Here is an 18,343-nt window from a genome sequence, read left to right as displayed (position 1 = left end):
AGGACCTGCCAGCCTTCTCCTGTTAAGGCTCACCTGTTGCTTTCTAGCTTATGAATCTAGTTTATTCAACTTGAAAACAGTTGTTAGAAAACCCCCCCCAAAAAATTGGGTAATCAAACTAGCAACCAACAGCATCATAACCCAAGTTTAACACCTGCAAATTAAGGGATTTTTTTCCAGTTGGCTCCACCCACTAATTTAGCTAATTATTAGGCAACCACACCTGGATTCTGAACATTCAACCAATTATATTTGTGATGCCCTCAGAACAAGATCAAACAAGGAAACCTTGGGCTTGATTCAAACAGAGGCTCTGCAGAAAATCTCTCCCTCCAGCAGGTGGCGTCTTTTTGTTTCACCTACCAAGCAAGGAGTTCTTGAACGAGTGTCGAATTCGGTCAACAACAAAAAATGTATGCGCTGTGGACGACTCACGTCGTTAAGGCAGAGAGACGTATGATGGATATATTGACAAGATATTTGATTAAACCCTTTCCACAGGTGATCTGCATTGTAGCGCGGTTGACATTCAAGGCTAGGCACCACACCCTAATAGGCTTTTCCTATTAACTATGTTAATATTTGCTTATCTTGCACACTGAAGTCAGCCTAAGTATATTTTGTGTTAAGATGCTCGAGGACAGAGCAGTGAGTGCATGAAAGCTTTTTTTGGGGAGAGGGGGTCTTATCTAGAATAAAATGTGGACAATTCCCTTTGTATCTGGAGAACATAAGGATAACCACACCAAATTTGATGAATGAAGATGCTTCTGAAGCTGAGAAAAATAAGGTGTGTGGGAAGAGGGACTTTCAGGAAATAGCAGTTAAAGACAAGTACGCTACACTGAATTTAGACTACCAAACACTATTTATACCTAAATGACAATCTCTTCAAAGTAAGGGCTCTATGCAATCACGAATTGGCGGAGATTCAACGTGATTGAATTTAAGGTAAATGTTTCCATGTTAGCAGAGTTCCTTCACGGTAAACGCTGCAGATGTCAGCCCAATAGGAAATTGCCTTGCCATAAGTTACTGCATAAAGGTTGACGTTCTCAATTATGCGTGATTCAATGTAGTGAGATTTGCAATTATTGATGTATATCCGTCAATTTAAGTGATGAAAACAAAATAAAATATGCATTTATCAAGTTTACGTATGTAAACTTTTGGAAAACACTAATATTAAATCGACAAATACCAAAAACGTAATGCAAAAATGTGTTAAAGCCAGGCACCACAGGCTGAAAAGGTCATTTCCAATTGAGCTGACCATATGTAGCGTTTACCGTGAATGCGAACTCAGGTAACATTGCCTTTAAATGTCAATCGCAATGGATTTAAACGAGCTCCTTGACTGCGTGAGAAATAGGTTCACTGCAGGTTGTGTCGGATTCCTCATCAGTTTGGACAGATTACAAATAGATGAATCTAGATTCTAGAATACAAGGACACAATGCAATGAATCAGCTTGTTAAATGAAAAGTAAATTTTATTGTTCCTGAACGACAAAATAGACTTCTTTGGTTGTACAAATTCACTAGTTACAGTCTTGGATGAGCTCTAACCCTTGACCCCAGCATTTCTGCCCTTCTCCTCCGACCCATTTTGGAAAAACAACAGCCCCAAGAGAATTCAAGAAGAGATCAAACAGTTCTGCCTTAAACATGTAGTGAATCCCATTGTCTGGAAAGTTTTACCTACTAAGAAAATCAGCCATTTGCAAATGTTATCAACCTAACTGAATTTCAGTCAGGGAGAGCAACACAGAAAGCTATGATTAAAACACGCTTCTCCAATAATGCTGCAATCAGATAACATCCACTGACAGCAGCAGGTAAAGCAGAGGAAAGAGATTTGAGAATGATGGTCGAATGAGATTGAGAGGGATTAACAAAATGTTTTCTGCCTCTACAGGTTCTCACAGTAAAGCCAATATACATGCAGAGAGAGAAAGAGAGCGAGAGAAGAGAGCAAGAGTGAGAGGAAGAAAAGAGCAAAGGCGAGAGAGCAAGAGTGAGAGCTCCCCAGTCCAGACACTTGCTTGGTCGTGGCTTCGTAGACTGGCTCAGTTCCGACCGTTAAGTTTTGCTTTCCTTTTAGTATTTTGTACATTATTCACACAATGATAAAGGATTTTCAGTGGCGTCAGATTTAAATTAACCAAAGACAGATACAAAAATAAGCAAACACCTGCTACCTTCACCTGCCAAATCTAGAATACTATCCAGATATGAAAGATATGAGTGAGATTCACATTGACAAATTATGTCCCCAAAAAGGGCTGGGAAAGTACCGTATATAATGTCAATGGAGATGAAGCTGATACTGAGTTTATGTTCACAAATTGACAGGCATTTTGAGTTAGGACTAGAGGCTCATCAGATTTCTGTCAATATATGCATGTCTGCTGGTCTCTCCGGTGTCATTACATTCTCTAGAATGGGATTCTGACAGACTCATAAACCTGGTCTAAGACAGCTCCTTTACACTGGTCCACTGATATCACAAACTGTACTGAGATCAGTTTCCCTACAAGAGTATGTGACAGCCCGTACATGTAACATGCTACATTAGGGACGTTTCATCAGTCAGAACCTGGTTTACAAAGTGAAAACAAATGTATTCATTAGCCCCCCCCAAAAAAGAAGCGGGTTGAGGATGATTAAAAAAAGGCGGTTGCCTCATAAGATCATTATGAATATGATACCATATGCTTTGATGTCATTAGGATAAATAAAATGCTATGCACCGCGCCATTGTTTGGTTGTACAGGGATTAACAACAATGTATTACAGGGGAGGCTTCAGATTAGAGTAATAAAACGCAAGCAAAATAAATTATTTAAAAAGATGAAAATGTTTTCTAAGCAGTGTGGCAGTGCAATCGAGATATGTACGTAGTGTTTCAAATGCATTGCACACGTGGCAGTGAAGGTAGCAGTATGTTCCCACCTCCTACAATATATACACTCCCAAAGCCCGCTAAAAACCCTGACATTTCACAATCTATTCACTCTAAAACCTCCAAAATAGCATCTGAAAAGTTAGTATTACAGCTACACATTTCATTTTTTTTTCTCCATTGCTCTTCCAGAACACATTTTTCTTTTAAAACGGCAAAAAATCAGAGGCGCTAAAATAAAAACATAAGTCGCCTGTTAATATAATTCAGCTTCTAAAACGCAAACTGAAGAAAAATAACCCAAATTAAAAGGAAAACGTTGAAACGAAATGCTAGCCTCACAGGCCCTCCTCCTCCCTGGTATCGGGAACGTTGGGCCTTGTGTTGATGCCAACTCATCCTCAGACTGTCAAGGCAAGACTGGCACGCAGGACATGACATGGTATGTGTGTTTGTTGATTATCAGCATCATAGTCTCTGCAGTGGTTACATGGGACGCATCTCCCAAACTTGTGAGTGTGTGTAGTGTATAGTGACTCAGCGCCACCTGTGCGTGTGTGTGTGTCACACCTGAGTCTCCTGCGGTAGGTGTGTGAGGTGTTATGTGGGCACGGCGGTCTCCAGGCTGCGGCGGCCCTGCCTCAGCTTGCGCTTGTTTCTGTAGAGGGCCATCTCCTCCAGCGTTGAGGTGGCAGTGGGGACCTCAGCTGGCACTGGCGGGCACAGAGAAACCAATATCAACATAACACACTGGAGACTAAATCTAGGTTCACCTTTCAGTGAATCATACAGACAACAGTTTCCCCCAATGCCAGAGCTATGGCCAGTAAGAGCAAGCTCTGCTTTGAGAGAGAGGACAGGGAGAGAAAGCGTGGCTAGTCTGCCCGGCAACACCAGCGATACAGTTCCTAATAGGCAGGGGGCTGAGTGGGGGAAAGGAGAGGCTTGGTTCTGAACAGACGCAGTAACCTTATCCCAACAACACCAGCAGCTGCAAACCAAACTGTCCCATTTGGAAGTAGAAATAGCAAAAAAGTTGAATGAAGGAAAATGTATTCGAAATAATTGGACGCTCAATGTCTTGAAGGGGAAGTGGAGTATTTTACCAACTTAATGTTAGACGGTTCCTCACCCTGAAAGTAGCTAGCAGTGGCTAAAGTCTGCTTAAGTTTGTAGTGGGCTTTTTAAAGAACACAGAACCATCGATTAGTTTATCTTGGCCCATAGACTACTTTCAAGGTGAGGAACCATCTAAAGTGAAGCTGCAAAATCCTCGACTTCACCTTTAAGTCTTTGGTTTAGTAAATTTGAGTTCATGCAGGATCTGGATCAGCAGTATTGTGAGTTTAACACACCAAACAATATGTACAGTACTGTAGCATGTTTGAAGGACCTAGCTACAGTAGCTGGTTGATACCTGAGGAATGGGCAAGCTGGAGAAGCCATCAATGGTAAAGCAAACCCCCTCCCAACGTTGGAAAACATCCCATGCCCTGATGCGGTTGTAGCCTCCACAACGACCGACACTGTTACAAAGGCTACAGCAATATCAGGACAAAACCATTCCCTTCCACACACAAGCGAGAGCGCAAGAGAGCGAATGGTCCTACTACACGACACATTAACGCACAGCAGTTCACACACTCAGGCCAAAGTGCTCACACACACACTCAGAAACACGCAGTGTGTGAATCCTACCAATAGGAGTTGCTTATCCCTGGAAGTCACCTGAATCAAAGGGATAAAACTGATCAGGATAACATATTGTACATTATATGGGCTAGGGCTGTAAAATTCTGGTCATTTCCCCAAAATTGCCAGGTCCCGGTTGGACTATTTCAGGAATCAGGAGGGAATAAGCAGGACACCTGGGAATCCTCCAACCAGGATTTTTGGTAAACCTGGCCATTTAGGGAAAGCTAACAGAATTTTGCAGCCCTTGGGCTTAGTCCTTATTAAAGTACCCTATTTACCAAGAGATGCTGGACCTCACATGCTGTGGTTGTCAAGAGGTTTTGTAGACCCTGACCAACTGACACTCACCAGGGTTACTGGAGCCGTCGTCAATGAACTGAAAGTCGTCGACCGTGTCAGGGGACTGCAAGAAAAGGACATAGAGTGTGAGTGGATGAAGACCAGGGAATGTGGCCACCTTTTATCCCAGGAACACCTTCACCAAGTTGGGTTAGGGGACTGGCAGTGGGTGGGTCTTGACCCAGGCAGTCACTTTGGCAGCAAGTGGGGGGAGAAGGTAGGTAGGTTCCACCTGCCCACAGCCTGATGTTAGGAATCAGGAAGTTAAAAAGGTACGGTTGTGTTAGTCCATCAGTTCCGGGGGTTGTTCCATCACCCAGGTACAGCACAGAGAGCAGCTGTTCACAGGCAAGGAACCATTACAAGACACTGAGCAGAACCACAGTCACCGATGCAGCAGAGAAAGTCACAGCCCACTACACAGGTATCTGGACTAAGCACACACAGTAGCCCATCTTGGTGCGAATTCAACACTCATACATGCGTCCAGAGTCTCAACACTTCAGCACTCCCTGATTTCAACCTTTAATTCCATCATAGGGAATGTGAAGGTGCACTCTGAGACAAGGGTGGAGAATCAGAACGCAACCATACAGGGTGCACACGTACACAGAGGTCAACACACATTGTTAAAGCCCACCAAATAGCAGCTCAGTGACCGTATTCCAGAGAAGTTCTGCACATTCCAGTGTCCCCCTGAGTTAGTGGGCAGCAAATCAGTGCAGACTATTGGCCTCTTTAGTTCTACTGGATTTCGGTCACGAGGCACATGAAGTCTAGGAAAGCTGGCTTCAAGAACATCAAATTATTAAATGGTGGAAGTATTCGAGTATATAGCCATGTTATTTTTTACTAGTTATCCCTCGTGTCCTTATTTCTATTTAATATTTTTCTCTCTCATCTCTGCATTGTTGGAAAAGGACCCGTAAGTCAGCATTTCACTGTTAGTCTACACCTGTTGTTTACGAAGCGGGTGACACATTTAATTTGGTCTTCATTAGTTAAGAACAGCATGTTAAATATAGAACCCTAAGGCCAAATTACAACGGGAGCAGTGGAGGAATATTTGGTGGCCTTTCAGCGTGGAAGACTGACTGAAAAAACATTTAATCCACAGATACCATACAAAATAACATTACAGAAGAAGCCATAAACCCCCCCCAACTCAGGAAATAAAGACTGATAGCAGTACAGACAACTACAAAATACTGGACCAGAACCCACCACAACAACTGAGAAACAAGTCTCCCTGGCCCCAATGGAACCCCCTGTTTCCCCTGTAGACTCCTCCCCATGCAGGCTGAGATCCAAGCTTAGGGAGACATTCTGTTTGGCCCAGGATGTTCCCATCGCCAATATGCTGGTTAGGTTAAGTGATAGACTGGAAAATTGTATGCACCAGGAGTCAAGAGCATGACGGAAGATACCAAATGGAGGATGCTGTGTCGTTAGGTCTGCCTGGTACTGGGAGACGGAATTAGGAACCAGGACAGACAGAGCTCAGCCTCAGCCATGGACAGAGAGAGGGAGAGCGAAAGTGGCTGAGAAGGAGGGAGAGATGCAGTACTGGGCAGTTTCTAATTGCTGGCAGTGGGGCTAAAATCACTGGTTGGTGAGTGTTGATGTTGTGTTGCTGGGTGAAAGCTGGTTGGTTAGTTGGGTTGAAAATAAACATAAAGGGATTGGTTGGTGAGTGTTGGATGGTGAGTGGGAGAACAGGGATGAGGGAAAGCTTTACGTGGAGGTGAGAGGTCATCCTGATAGGAAACCCAGGGCCTGATTTAATTACGTGGTCAGTAGTTTACTGGTGTGTTAGTGTATTAGCATGTTTTTTCCAGGATCTATTCATCAACTAAATCAGAGGTAACAACTAGCAAGCCATATGCCTCAAATGGAGCAGGGGAAAAAAATCAAATCACGTGGAGAGCCAAAATGGCGGCCGCTGTATAAGGTCTGATTACTGGAGGACTAGAGGGGAGAAAAGGGGGACTGGGGCAGAGGCAGCAGGGAAAGCCAAAGGGAGGGCTGGGGCCTGGGAGCTCAGCATGCAGGCAATACCTGGATGTCGTATACGGGTTTGGAAGAAGGAATGGCAGCAAACTGTCGGTAGTCAAACTTCTTTTCCGACAGGGACTAGAAGGACAGCAGAAAGGAATGAGGAAGAGGTCAGGAAAGAGGGAGAGAGTGAAGGAGGGACAGGGAAAGTGAAGGAGAGAGAGGAGGCAGCAGGTGGTGGATGGATGACTCATACTACAGTCCAGTGTGGCTTATGGAGGGAGAGGGATGTGATTGGCTGTGGTGATGATCCTGGCATTTGATTGGCTGTAGTGATGATTGTGTAGAATGGTGGAGAAAAATGTCAATGCGCCTTAAAGCCCATTAACAATAACTTTTCTGTCTACAAATAAACACACTTGATGGTGGAACACCTCTCACCGGAACAGCTACTTAAAAAGATAAGGAAGGCAAAAGTTACTGTTATTCTCAGTTAAAATGAGCTCTGGCTGTCCAAGCAACAAGACCCTAGATTGAAACAGGTCAGTAGAGACATCTCTACGAACACAAAAAGCAGAAGACTCAATCCTTACCAGTCTGCCTGGTGACGTCACTCCTCTGGGACTGAAATCTGTACAAGACAGAAAAACGAGGTGGGTTAGGACACTATTAGTCTGAATCCAGTCGATGATTGAAGCGCCGCGGTATTGAGTGAGAGTGTGTGTCCCAAACCGCACCCTATTCCCTATATAGCGCACCATAAGACTCTTGTCAAAAACAGGGTGCCATTTGAGATAGACATTGAGTGAGAGTGAATTAATGTAGGGGCTGAGCTGTGTGACAATACATGAGACAGCCACTGACGTACCTTCCAGAGGGGTAGGGGATGGCGTGGGGGCGGGCGAGGGTGACTCGGCCAGCTGGTCTAGTGTGCCACGCTTCTTTCCCTCCCGAGACTTAGCGATGACCATCTGAGCCTTCAGAGCATCCTGCTCCAGAGACTTCATCCTGTTGGAGAGAGAGGACACCATCAGATAGAGAGATGGACAGGAGAGAGGGAGAGAAAGTGAGAGAATGAATGAGAAGAGGGGAAAGAGAATGAATGAGAAGAGGGGAGAGAGAAGTGAAAGAGAGATGAGAGTGAGGGAGAGCGAGAGGATACTAAGGCACGGTGCTCTAATGGAGTGGCGAGGACAATCAGACAACACCAGCTGTTGGGTGCTCCTTGTCCTGGCCTGCTGTGGCTCACTCAACACAGAAATGCTTGTTAATAAGACTACAGTATCAAGACTAGCATGGCAGACAGCATCCAGGAGAAGGACTACCTAGACAGGCCCCCAGCTCACAGACTGCTGCAGCCACACTGTTAGTACGACAAAAGATGGAGTAAAACCAAGAGACGAGCGAGGGAGAGCAAGAGAGAGAAAGAGAGAGAGATTGAGACGTAGAACGTAACAAAGTAAGAGACAAAGCTAGCGACTGAGCGAATGGACGCAGCCAGCCAGGACGTGCAGAAGCAGTGACGTCAAAAGCAGTCAGTGAAAAGCAGTTAGAGGCACAGTCGTATTGAGTACACTTGCTTGGACCCCTAAAACTCAACCCCCCCCACCCCACCCCCAAACCATGGCACGCCACAGCAGCACAACCCCCACATGGGTGTGTGGGCCTGGGCCAGTGGGTGAGGTGAGCAGACCTGAGCTGGGAGGCAGCGGAGGAAGCGGCAGCGTTTTGGGGCTGAGGGGGCGGCACGGTGCCCTGAGACGCCCTCACTCGCGACTGGTAGAGCCTCTTAGCCAGGTCCTGCTCATACTGCCTAACATCCTCCTCTAGGCCATAGGGCCTGCTCCCGCAACGAGGAGAGGGGTGGAGAGGGGGAGGAGGACAGGAATACGCACAGAGGGACGGGCGGATAGGGGACACAGAGAGAAGAAAAAAAGCAGAGATGGGAGATAAAACATTGAAACGAATAGGAGAGAGTGTGTCAGGGGAAAACTAATGAGACCAGTCTAGCAGAGATGAAAACAGTGAGAGGGAGGAGATCAGAAGTAGATAGAATCTCTGACAATTCCATGAGGAAAAGATGAGAAGAAACATCTGACAAAAGCAAAGACAGTAGAAACACCGAAAAAGAGCTTGGGAAAGAAAATAGGAATATTGGCCCCTGCTGTTTTCTACTTGGCTCAGTACTTAAATCAATATATTCTTTGTCCTTTTTTGTTCACACATATTCAAAATGTCCTTTTGTGAGTGTGTGATTGTGTGTGTGTGTGTGTGTGTGTGTGTGTACCTTGCTGCCCTCCACATGGCTCTCTTCTCGGCCTCCAGAGCCCGTTTCTCGGCGGGGGACAGGTCCTTGTCTCCGGCCGGGGCCAGCTCTGGACTCTGCATCCTCAGCCGCTCCTGTTGCCTCCGCTCTGCCTTGGCCGTCCGGATGGGAGCCCCCGACTCTCCAGGGTACACTGGGATCAGACTGGAGGAGGGGGTGGAACACACAATGTCAAAACACACTGCTCTCACACACACTTCAGGAGACTCGGTAGTGTCACACAAGTTCGGGAGATGCGTCCCACTGCAGAGACTATGATGCTGATAATCAACACACGCACGGATATGGCTTAAAATCCAGGAAGTGTCAGGTTGTCTTTACCCAGTCATGGAGTTGGGCCGCTGCTGATCCAACCTGAAGCTCTCCTCTAAGGAATTCCTCTGGGAGTCTCCTTTACCATCAACTGACGAAGGCCTATTGGCACAACCATAAATAAGGTTAATAAGATTAATACGCTGAATTTAAAATAAAACTCCACAATATAATCTCTCATTACTCCAAACAAACATCTGAAAATTATAATGAGCAATCAATTCATCTTGATTTAAAGTTAATTTCCCTAGAAGAGAATAGGCTGTACCCTGAGCTGCCACAGTAGCTAGGGGGCGTGGCGCTGTAGCTGGGGGGCGTGTTATAGTGCCTGGGGGGCGTTGCCACAGGCTCCACCTTGTACTCCACCCCGTCCAGCAACACCTTGCCCGTGGCCTTCAACACTCCCATCTGCGTCACCAGGTCGTCCTCCTCCTCATCATCGTCATCCATCAGGTACTCCCGCGCCCGCTGCTCGAATCTCCTCTCTGGTTTGGTGGTGGTGCAGAATGAGTTCCATTAGGATGAGATTCATCAAGGTCTCAGTGTTTCCCCCAACAAGTACACATTGTTTGTTGTAGCCATGAACAAGCACACCTGATTCAACTTATCAACAAGCCCTGGAGTTGAAACAGGTGGACTTATCAGGGGCAACATAAATGTGTGATGTTGCGGGTAGTCAAGGACTGGTGTTGGGGAAACACTGGTCCATCTGACCAAAATGAGTTAGAGCAACTTACCCCAAATTCCCAGGTTTTCTAAACCCCCCCCCGCCTCAAAAAATCTAAAATTCCCAGAATCATGAAGGAATAAGCAACTAATTAAGTATCCTCCAATACAGGATTTCTGGACACGTGAAACCCTATAATTATTATATATTTTTTAAATTGTCAATTTAACCTTTATTTTACTAGGCAAGTCAGTTAAGAACAAATTCTTATTTACTATGGCGGCTTAGGACAACTGCCTTTTTCAGGGGCAGAGCGACAGATTTTTACCTTGTCAGCTCGGGGATTCGATCTAGCAACCTTCCGGTTACTGCCCCAACGCTCTACCCACTAGGCTACCTGCCGCCCCTAGAAGTGGGTGAAGGGTATTATTTGGCTGGCTGACAAACCTTCCTCCTCCCTCATCTTCTTCAGGTCATCTGCTCCCACCAGGGACACGCGGCCTTTGGGCTTGCTGTCGGGCGTCTGCTGCTTCATGTCGATCTCAAAGTACTTCTGTCTGTCCCTGAAGGAGCGCTGCTCTGGGCTGTCTCTGCCCCCAGGAGATGGAGTCTGTAGGGGATAGGAGGGTTAGGATGGAGGCAGAGCAACAGCCATCACCCACACCGCCCTCTGGAATGTCCACGGGGACCAAAGAGGTCATCATTTAGGGTTTGACGTGCAGAACCAAGTGCTAAATGTGAACACATGCAAGATCCCACAGCAATTATTTCCAAACATGCAGATTTGAGATAAACCACCATTTTGACCTGAGAATAATCCGTTTTGAAGATTAAGTTTTTACAGTATATTCAGCACAGTATTCGCTGATTGTCAAGCAGTAGGTGGGAAAAATATCAATTAGGCAGTTGAATCACAACCCAACACCACTAGCTACGATTCATTCTGAGAAGGATGATTGATTGACAGGATCCTACCTCTGACACTAAATGTAGCACCGGCACCCCATCTCTATGTAAGTAATAGTGATATAGACACTGCCATCACCACCAAAGCGAAGGGGACCGCAGCTTGATCTTAGCCCGATTACGGGTACGCACGGCGGGGGGGGGGGGGTACCTTTACGACCATGTCCATTGAGGCTCTGGAGAGGCGTGGCACTGCTGCCAGACTCATATAGTCCCGACGGTCAGAGGTGAGGGAGGGTCGGGGAGAGACGTGGGCTGCCAGACCTCCACCTAGTCCTCCGTCCCCCTCTACCTCATCCTCAAACACCTCGTTGTTCAGCTCAGGCTGAAAGAGCCACAGAAGTCGTCACGTGACTGGAGTGTCAGCCCAACGGGACATGACTAACCGCCAATGTCACTTTAATACAGGTTTTATCTGCACTTCTTGGAACACATTCTGACCTGTGTTGCCATTCGAACTCATTCGACATCAAACAGACAACACAAAAACACACTGGTCATTAACGCTGTACCTACAACATGTATTGTAATTTGGTACAAAGGCTCACCTCTAGAGAAGGAGAAGGCAGGTTGGAGTGGATGTTGTTCCTCTGGCCATACAGGTCCTGTTGGTGGACACAGAAGAGAGTGTATAAGAGGGAAGCAGCCATTGGAACGGCCCAGTCATCACACAGTGAAGAGGCACAAACGTAGAAATAGAATCATAGATTCTATTTCTATGGACACAAAGCACGCAAGGTGATGAGGATGGTTGAGATGGGATTTAAAATGGATGGGACTTCTCAGCACAGGAGCTACAGGCGGCTGATGACGGAAAGATTGTTTTCAGAGGGTGAATTGTGAACAGCAGCACCGGGACGACAGAGCTGCCGCTGTGTACATTTCAACACAGTACGGACCACAGTTACAGGCCCAAACGGGGGGTGGGGGACACACACAACCAAACGGTGACGACGATCACCACAGCATGCCTGTTGGGACCCAGGGGGTGCATGGGCGGGGCAACCTGCCTACCTGCAGCGGCGGCTCCAGCATGGCCAGCGAGTGAGGCACGGCGGCAAACGCCTTGTATGCCTGCTTGGGGTTCAGGGAGAACTCATCGATTGTGTCAGGGGAGGGGGCACGAGGCTGCAGCTGGGGGGGGTCAGGAGGCAAGAGAGGGAGGTCCATGAAGTCATGAAGTGGGAGGAGCCATAGGGTAGGAGGAGGAGACAGAACAAGACAAGGAGAGGGCCTATGAGATAAAACAGCCAAGCTGAAGAAGAAAGTGGAAGAACAGGTAGGTGGGAGACAGACCATGACATGAGGGGGATGTTTCGAGACAGACAGTAGGGCTGGGCGGATGAGGATGTGCCTGCCTTCTTGAAGCTATGGCACTCAGGTAATGTGCACAACTCGGCAGCGATAATAACCTTATATACAGGAAACTGGGAGATGGTTGAGATTCAACCCATAGCTGACTAAAAGCTGAGGGTTGATGCCGCGGGGTTAGCCCAATCACCAGATGGATTGAAACAAACATTCCAGAACATCCCTGTGTGCAATTGGTTGGCTCTGGCTACAGTCGCAGCGAGTTAGGCTGAGAATGCAGGTCCACTTTCACAGAGATTGTCTTCAACAACAGCGCTATTACTGTGAGTTCCTGTGTGCAAATGAATGCAGGGACAGGGACCCAGTTCAAACTCTTTGGTAAGTAGCTTCCGAAATGGTATGAAATCACGTTGACATTTTTTTGGGCAATTAGCATTCGTGACACTGCTGTGAGTCAGTGAGGCACCGGTTTTTGAGACGGCAGAACAGGGGTGGGGGGGGGGTCTCACCCTCACCCTACGTGGTGGTGAGGGGTCTTACAGAGGTCTGGGAGTTGATGGGGGAGAGGCCATGCTGGAAGGGGTTGGGACTGCTGTGCCCGTCTCTGCTGTGCCCGTCCGGAGTGCCTGGCGAGGTGCTTGGCCGCCCGCCACCACGGGAGAGTGGCTGGATGGAACCCGGCCTCGTCTGGAAGGGAAAACCACAACAAAGATGTTAACTTCAATATAGTCTCAACAGTGAGAAAGGACTAGGAATGCTTACTGTCAATGAAAGACAATGAGAGCACATATCTTGCCCCCCATACGTGCTAGATCGAAGGTCAATACCTCATAGGGACTCAATGGAGAGTTATTCTTGGCAGGCAGTGCAGTGGGGGGGAAATGAATGCTTGCCTGAAAGAAAACACAGCAGAATGCATGGATCTGACACGATGGCTTTACATGACAAGTCACACACCCCGATGCTAGCATTTCAACATAGGGTGAAGTTGCCCGTAGATGCCGATTGTGGTCGTTTGATCGTTTTCTCTACTAATGGTTCAGGTTAGGATTGGGGAAGGGGAAGCTGATCCTAGATCTGCACCTAGAGGATATTTCACCCTGGCGCTTTCAAGATGCAGGCATGGCGAAGAACATAGTTCTCACACAAACATACATGCAGAATGGAAACGCTTTCGCCACTACTACCCTGACGATGTAAAATGAACTCTAGCTCTGAATTCTGGAACACATCTGTTCTGAAACTGAACAACCTGCAGTACCTCAGAACACATTCCAATACTTGGAAAACATATTTCAACATGGTTTTCACTGCAAAGCTCAGGGTTCCTTACACATTCCAGCCAAGCTAGAATTAAAATGGCACAGGTTTCAGGTAGGGTCCTGAACAGGGAGAGAATCTGGAGTCTCCAAAAACAGAGGGCGCATCCCAAACTGCACCCTATTCCCTATGGGCCCTGGTAAAAAGCAGTGCACTATAAAAAAGGCAATAAGGCACCATTTGGGGTTTCAACCAGTCAAATACTGCATGAAGCAGAGAAAGCATCAGTAATACTTGGCTATGGCAAGCTCAGCAGTCACACATGTAGTATAGCTCTGCTGTAGTACAGCTCATTAAAAACAGCTGACACAATGGCAAAAGGATCAGACTCTACTGGTGGTAGTCTATGGAAGCTGAGCGGACAAAGCCAGGCCAGAGCAGACCACTTACGAAGCGGGTCTCCCTGCCTGCACACAGGGAACTGGTGGAGGAATGAGCACTGGGCTAGGGAGGGAAGGAGGGAGGAAGAGGGTGAACCAGCAGGTAGGGTACCTCAATGCTATCTACCCTGTTCTCTGAAGTGACTTATGGAAAAACATAAATAGGTGCTATGAAAGCAGAGGTGTCAATGAGAGGATTTGTTGAGGGTGGGGTGGACTTACCGGTTGTGTGCTAGGTGAGTAGGGGGCATCTCTAATGGGACTGTCTGTCCTGGGGTGCTCAGTGGAGGGTGCCTAGACAACACACAGCGAGAGACAGAGAGATTTAGCAGCTGTCCCAGCTTTTACCTATTTTACTTTCCTGCTTATTGTGGAACACTTAAGACCAGGATTTCTGGACAACAGTGGGACTTCTGGGAAAGCCACCAGATTGTTGCAACCCTATTGGTGCAGCAAATACTAGCAGACATGTCCTTGAGCACATACACTTCTCATATCAGTCAACAAGCAGCTACCACTAGGCACCATGCACTTTAGCATGTGTCTCTACTGTACCATGGTTACCGTTCCTTTCAAACTCATACTTGAGATGTTTAGGATTGAGGCTCGAGTTCCTCCTCGCAGCTGTTGAGTGGACATTCCTACCAGTCCAGGACTTCTAGCGGGAACGTTGTCACTGCAGAGTCCCTGCTGCGCTGTGCACTCCCACACTCATTCATAGCAGGACATTTCTCCATCTCAATTCCAACAGTCACATGCTCAATTGCTCATGGTTATTTTCAATGGGTTAGTGAAGGAGACATCCATCAAAACAGGTGACTTTACACATCTCGGTCATTCAAGTCATCTTGGCTGGTTGGTGATTAGCAATGAGGTCATACAATAGCACGCGTGTATCCTTGACGACAGGGAGAAACGCCACGAAAATAAGTCGGATCAGTTTATTACCCTAATGGTTAAGTTACAATGGAAAACTCAAAAACACATCTCTCATAAACTCTTATCTGAAACATTTCTATTGGTGCGCAGAGACAAAGGGAAGAGCTACTCCTACACTGTGCCACACACCATGCTGGCTAGAACCCACACACGCAGGCAGGCCGGCCGCTTGCCTTGCTGAACAACCAGGGCTGCAACTTGCCACCGCTCCCGTAGCCCATGGGAGGCCCTGATAGGATACACTCCGAGGGGGGGCGGCCCTTTCCCTTGCGATTGGCCACCAGGAAGGGGTTCTCGCTGAAGTTAATTGGCTGAGAGTCCACCAGAATCTCCTCCTCTTCATCTTCACCGGTAGGCGGGGCTTCCTGTCTAGCTGCTTCTTGATTGAAGGAGGTGATGGCGGGACTGGGAGAGTGCTGGGACATGTAGAGGTGCTCGGACTCTGTGATCATAGTGGGGCAGGACTGAGGCAGAGCATGGGGGTCCACGTGGTAGAGGGAGGTGGAGGGCTGCCCCAGGCCAAAGCCCAGGGGCTCTAAGGGGGCAGAACATTGGGTCTGCAGGGGGGCCTCCATGAAGGCAGTCACACAGACAGAGGGAGCGAACTGAGGAGGAGCCAGGGAGAGAGAGAGAGAGAGAGAGCGAGAGAGAGAGCGAGAGAGAGAGCGAGAGAGAGAGAGATAGGCATAGGAAAATAGAAATCAGAACAGAGAAGGATCCAGATAAAACACAGAAAGGGGGAGGGAAAGAGGGAACTGAGGAAGAGAAAGAGACCGATAAATAAAGACGTGAGGGCAATACAGAGAAGGTGGAAATACAGAAGGTAAAGTCCAAGCTAGATAACAGATGGAGACTGATCTCCACATGTTAAGAAATGAGATAAAGACTGGAGGAAAAGGAGGTGGAGACAGATGGGATAACAGATATGGGGAGCAGTGGTGTAAAATGCTAAAATAGACACGCAGCTAATCTCAGAGTTAAACCCACTTGACACTCTGGCAGGCCAGATATCAGAGCCATCAAACACAAAAGCCATGTGTGACCAGCACATAGTGCTACCTCCATCCTCAGAAAACAGGCCTTACGACACATCCACAGCCTAGTCAGCGTCCAAAATACAGCTGCAAAATTTCAGTAACTTTGCCAAAAGTCCCCAGGTATTCCGGAAAACCCAGATTTCCTGCTTATTCCCTTCTGATTTTGGGAATTTTCCAAACGGAATATCTGGAATAATGTTCAGCCTTACACACATCTCAAATACCTACCGTCCAGGTCGTGCGCAAAACATCTCTAATGCAGAAGGGCTTTCAGTGTATAAGGGAGGAGCACAGCCCATGTGACAGTTAATTTCATCTGGGGAGAAGGAGAGGAGTTTCTTGATTCCCGTTATACCAGAAGATAAAGGGTTGTCTAGCCTTCTAGTTACACTCACATTAACACTGGAGCAGCTTTCACTGCCACCGTCTTCAATAAACCAAAACGCCATCAGTACAGTTGGACAGAATACACATAGACCTCCAGTTTACTCCTTACATTACGAATCAGGCCTCAATACACTCCACATACAGGACAACAGAGAGCTCATTACAGAAGCAAACCACGATGCCAGGCTTCATGCGTAACTAGATACAATACCGCACACAACTGTGGATTAAGGTCCTTGGATTTAACAAATCTTCTTTAACCAGAACGTGGCGTCACAGAGTGTGTTCCACAGGCAACACAGGTTTCGATCAACTCAAAATGTAATGTGCAAAATATGCCATATGGCTTGAAGTCGGACGAGGCTTAGTTACTTCAGAACGAGATAGTCACGTGCATTCCACAACAATGGCCTTGACATGTCGTGACAATCCAAATGGCGTCACTAAGAATACATGCAGTCTTGAATGGTGACACATTGTCTTGGCGGACATGCCGGTAAAAATGCCACCTATAGTATTGGAGGTCAGTGGGGTCACCCGCTGGGGTGGAATGTGAACACGTACCCTTTTGCACAGGCTCGGAAGACAGTAGAAGACAGCTGGTGGGGGGGGGGGACCAACATGCCAACTAACGTTACCCAGCCGCCCTGGGAAAGGCTGGAGCCAAGTAAGGTAAATTACGAGACAATCCTGTTTACAGCATCATTTTAATGCCAAGAAGCACTAATAATCTTCTGGTCATTGAACCCAGTGGTCCGCATTCCAACTGTAATGCATATATATATATATATATATATATATATACATACACACACACACACACACTTAGCGTTCGCAGAAAAGCCCCATGGCTTAGTAAAATAGCTTAAAGGAGTCTAACCACTATGGCATAAAGATAAAATAAATATCTAACTCAAATAGCTCGAAATACAATAACCATATCCCTACTATAAACTAAGCAAGGGGAAAAAAAGAGCAATTTTGTCAAACTATAGCCTTGTCTATTCATTTATCTATGCAGACTCTAAAACAGTGACCGGCCTGAGACGGCCAAAGTCAGCACCTTGTCAGCTCATAAATCCTTAAGTCATTCACATCGTTAGCAAAATGGCTGCCGTTCACACATGGAGCTGGAACACAGAACTGACCCAAAGACGGTCCAGAGAGCATCTCAATGTACGAAGGAAAGGACGGAAGGAAACGCACAAGAAATGGAGAAAGATAGGATGAGAAAGAGAGAGAGACACAAAGTGGAGCACAGTCGACCCGCAGTCTGTCTGGCACTGTCCCTGTACTCACTGTGGGCTGGAGGGACCAGGGGAGTCGTAGCTTCACTCAGACCAAACTCTTCCAGGGACACTGACTGAATGACCGAGAACCCACGTTGGGACACTCTCCCTCCCTCTTTTGTCCGCACCCCTCCGACTCCAATCTCAGCCAGGTTTAAAATAACTCCGAGCAGAGTCTGGGTGGTGTTGGGGGCAGCTGTCCCCCTCCCCCAAATCAACCCAGAGACTCCAGTGCTTTTTACTGTACCAGCTACCAACCATTTTGGCAGCATAATTTCCCTCCTTCCCAGCAGATGATGTATATTCCTGTGCAGCCTTTAGTTTTTCTTTGTGTACTCGCTCTTCCATTCGCCTCTGGCTTTTTCTTCTTCTTTAGGCGATGTCTTTATGCCAAGGTGGACGCACCATTAGCACAACCTGCAGTGCAACAGTAATAGTCTCCATTAACAATACAAATGGATCCCGTTTTGGCATGC

At 47.1% G+C, this 18,343-nt stretch overlaps 1 protein-coding gene across 17 annotated transcripts in view; it reads right to left on the bottom strand.

Moving 5' to 3' along the window:
• Window positions 1-1,466: 1,466 nt before the first annotated feature.
• Window positions 1,467-18,343, bottom strand: part of LOC112227585 (protein scribble homolog) — a 101,367-nt gene continuing 84,490 nt past the window's right edge. For 3 of the 17 annotated variants that reach the window (XM_042308427.1, XM_042308429.1, XM_042308430.1), the window contains 18 exons: window positions 15,328-15,759; window positions 14,438-14,509; window positions 14,226-14,279; window positions 13,343-13,408; window positions 13,056-13,202; window positions 12,219-12,338; window positions 11,753-11,809; window positions 11,356-11,529; window positions 10,686-10,848; window positions 9,840-10,056; window positions 9,581-9,673; window positions 9,221-9,403; window positions 8,627-8,773; window positions 7,802-7,941; window positions 7,527-7,564; window positions 6,997-7,071; window positions 4,948-5,002; window positions 1,467-3,617 (listed from right to left, as the gene is read on the bottom strand). In XM_042308427.1, coding sequence (XP_042164361.1) covers window positions 3,505-3,617; window positions 4,948-5,002; window positions 6,997-7,071; window positions 7,527-7,564; window positions 7,802-7,941; window positions 8,627-8,773; window positions 9,221-9,403; window positions 9,581-9,673; window positions 9,840-10,056; window positions 10,686-10,848; window positions 11,356-11,529; window positions 11,753-11,809; window positions 12,219-12,338; window positions 13,056-13,202; window positions 13,343-13,408; window positions 14,226-14,279; window positions 14,438-14,509; window positions 15,328-15,759 — 2,346 coding nt within the window. In that variant the 3' untranslated portion in view covers window positions 1,467-3,504. Of the gene's footprint in view, window positions 3,618-4,602; window positions 4,633-4,877; window positions 5,003-6,996; window positions 7,072-7,526; window positions 7,565-7,801; window positions 7,942-8,626; window positions 8,774-9,220; window positions 9,404-9,580; window positions 9,674-9,839; window positions 10,057-10,685; window positions 10,849-11,355; window positions 11,530-11,752; window positions 11,810-12,218; window positions 12,339-13,055; window positions 13,203-13,342; window positions 13,409-14,225; window positions 14,280-14,437; window positions 14,510-15,327; window positions 15,760-18,343 lie in introns of all 17 variants that reach the window. The other 14 variants (XM_042308440.1, XM_042308443.1, XM_042308434.1 and 11 more) reach the window with 13 other exon arrangements.

The sequence above is a fragment of the Oncorhynchus tshawytscha genome, linkage group LG29 (assembly GCF_018296145.1).
Source record: "Oncorhynchus tshawytscha isolate Ot180627B linkage group LG29, Otsh_v2.0, whole genome shotgun sequence".
Classification (NCBI taxonomy): Eukaryota; Metazoa; Chordata; class Actinopteri; order Salmoniformes; family Salmonidae; genus Oncorhynchus; species Oncorhynchus tshawytscha.
The sequence above is the reverse complement of the archived record's forward strand: the minus strand, read 5'-3'. Positions and strand labels throughout refer to the sequence as shown.